This window comes from Apium graveolens, chromosome 3 (assembly GCF_009905375.1).
Source record: "Apium graveolens cultivar Ventura chromosome 3, ASM990537v1, whole genome shotgun sequence".
NCBI classification, from domain to species: Eukaryota; Viridiplantae; Streptophyta; class Magnoliopsida; order Apiales; family Apiaceae; genus Apium; species Apium graveolens.
This window is the reverse complement of record NC_133649.1, coordinates 297,685,535-297,688,244: the sequence shown is the minus strand read 5'-3', so window position 1 is coordinate 297,688,244 and position 2,710 is coordinate 297,685,535. Positions and strand designations below refer to the sequence as shown.

At 36.6% G+C, this 2,710-nt stretch overlaps 1 protein-coding gene across 1 annotated transcript; it reads left to right on the top strand.

Annotated features, from left to right (window-relative positions):
- Positions 1-259: 259 nt before the first annotated feature.
- LOC141713739 (thioredoxin-like 1-1, chloroplastic) lies at positions 260-2,205 on the top strand. The gene is made up of 4 exons (XM_074517303.1): positions 260-517; positions 931-1,107; positions 1,212-1,376; positions 1,589-2,205. The coding sequence occupies exons 1-4, from the start codon at positions 317-319 to the stop codon at positions 1,871-1,873; spliced, it is 828 nt and encodes a 275-aa protein (XP_074373404.1). The 5' UTR covers positions 260-316; the 3' UTR covers positions 1,874-2,205.
- Positions 2,206-2,710: the final 505 nt, after the last annotated feature.

Below are 2,710 nucleotides of genomic sequence, written 5' to 3'. Positions count from 1 at the left end.
AGCGGGCCCTAATGCTCTTGGTTAAAAACTTAAAACTTAAAAGCGGAAAACAACTCCTGACAAATATAAAAGGCGGAAAGCAACAACGTGTCATTTACTTATCCAAAAGAGAAAGAAAAAGGCTAACACGCGGCACGTTAAGGACCAAAACTTACAATTATCCACCGTTGGATTAAGTCGTCTATTGCTTGTGGATAACGATCCCCACATTTTTCTCTTTTTCAAACCTCATCCACTTTTCTCAACTCCACAAATAGTTTTATTACTATTACTATTATTATTATTACTATTCTCATCCTCAATCAATTAATTGAACATGGCAGAAGTTGTGTGCAAGTCCAACGTTTTCTCGCTCTGCAATGGAACTAATATTACCAAGTACCATCTACACAAGCGTTATAGACCCACAAATCTTTCATTTAGGTCAATTTCATGTTTTCATGGTCGGAGAGTCCTTGTTGCGCCGTCTAATCCTGCGTTTGTTGGTGGTACTAGTCGGAAAGCTTCCAATATTCAGGTATGCTACTTTTATATTTTAAAAATGTTTTTTAATCATGGATTTATGTGTTCTTGTTTTTTTTTGTTCTGGATCTGTTAGGTTATATCGTTTTTATTGTTATCTAGATCTACTTTTTAACGGACAATTGAAGTATTACTCGGGTTTAATTTATTTTGAATTAAAATTTGTAGATATATTTTGCTTGTGTTGTTATAAGTGATTAATCAGTTGCTTAAAAAATATAAGAATTGTACGATACCATGTTGATTCCAGATTTTAACCCTTAATTTAAACTATATTTTGTCTTTAAAATTTTTATGATATTTGCTGTTATAATTTGTGGTTGTAAACCTATTTGTTCGTTATCTATGTTGTTTTGATGCTTAAACTGATACTATGATTTAATTGGGGGGATGTTTTTGTATACATAGATGAGTATTGGAATTGCGAAAGCTCAAAGATGGTGGGAGAAAGGGACCAAAGCAAACATGCGACAAGTGGTAGGAGCTCAAGACCTTGTGGATTCTCTACACAACGCAGGGGATAAACTGGTGGTGGTTGATTTTTACTCCCCGGGTTGTGGTGGCTGCAAAGCTCTTCATCCCAAGGTATCCTATTTGAACAAGTGTTTTTTTATGTTGAGGAGCCATGTTTGTGAATATGTTTATGATCTTTGTTTGTCTAATTAATTGTCTTGATTTGTTTTTGGCAGTTATGTCAATTAGCAGAAATGAACCCAGATGTGCAGTTTCTACAAGTAAACTACGAGGAGCACAAGTCCATGTGTTATTCCCTCAATGTTCATGTGCTTCCCTTCTTTCGTTTCTATAGAGGAGCTCATGGTCGTCTCTGCAGTTTCAGCTGCACCAATGCTACGGTTAGTTTCCTTAATTTCCATTTAAGTGCTGGACTTGTGATTTTTGAGGTTTAATTTTCTGATATAATTTCTAATCTTAGGCTCTTAGCTTTGCGGTGTACATCAGATACTACCTGCAGATTGTGTTGTAATCCATTGTTTTCTTTGTGATTATTTTGTACCTGCAGATTCTTACCATTGTACTTACGGTAAACTATTTTAAAATCTTACAGATCAAGAAATTCAAAGATGCGTTGGCAAAACACAGTCCGGAGAGATGCAGCCTAGGGGAACCAAAGGGCCTAGAGGAGAAAGAGCTCGCTGCACTTTCTTCCAACAAGGATCTCTCATTCACATACACACCGAAGCCAGAGCAACCAGCTCTTCCAAAGGAAGAGGGGATCTTGACCGGACAAGCCGTGGTATCTGACACAATTCAGCATCCTCCACTTCCTCTTCCTAGACCTTTGGAGATGAATCTTAAAAACACAAAGAATAAGACCTTGGTTTCTTCATGAAAATAATTGAAATAGTCTCCGCGGTAAACGTACGACCTTTGTACAGTTTCTATTGGTGTTACTGGTCAAGGTTCAAGTAGTTAGCTAGATTTAGTTGCACATATTGTGTTGGTGATGCAGCCAGCTTTTAGGATCTCTTTCGTTTTAATATTCCAGATCCAAGCTGCTTATATCAGTTAAAACCGGTAATGCATAACTGCATATAAAGGTTTTATTGTTGGCTCTCTGCATTTTAGTTCTGACAGAGCCTTTCGATGTATAACATACATAAAAAGGGATATATATTATAGCATCCTTTACTTGTATAAATATTAACGAGCGTGGCTTTTAGATCTTGGTAATACTGTGCCATTGAATTTTTTTTTATGATTCAAGGAATTATGAATTATGCTGCAATGTGTTGCCAACATTTTCTGCGGGAACATGGTTTTAAAGATTTAATTGATTGAAACGCACCGTTCGTAACGGTTAAATTGTAGGTTCCCTACTAAGCCTACCAACCCCTTCTCTTCACCTGATACAAGGCAGTCGAAGTCCCCGCCGGCCGCCGCCCTGCAGATCTCAATCTAGCGACGGGCACCTGGAACAGATTAAACACATCCTCCGAAAGCAGAATGATTATCTTAGCATTATAAATTTTGAATTATGTTTATAAAGTAATTTTTTTTGACAGGAAATTATGTTTATATTTAAATGGAGACAGCCTATTCACTTTTAAAACAATATTGATTACAAGTTGGTTCTGACAGTAGAGCGTTGAGTAGAAATTATTAAACAGTCGAGACGAAAATATACGGGTTTAACTCGGAGTTGTAGTTTTGTATGAAGATATTTGGG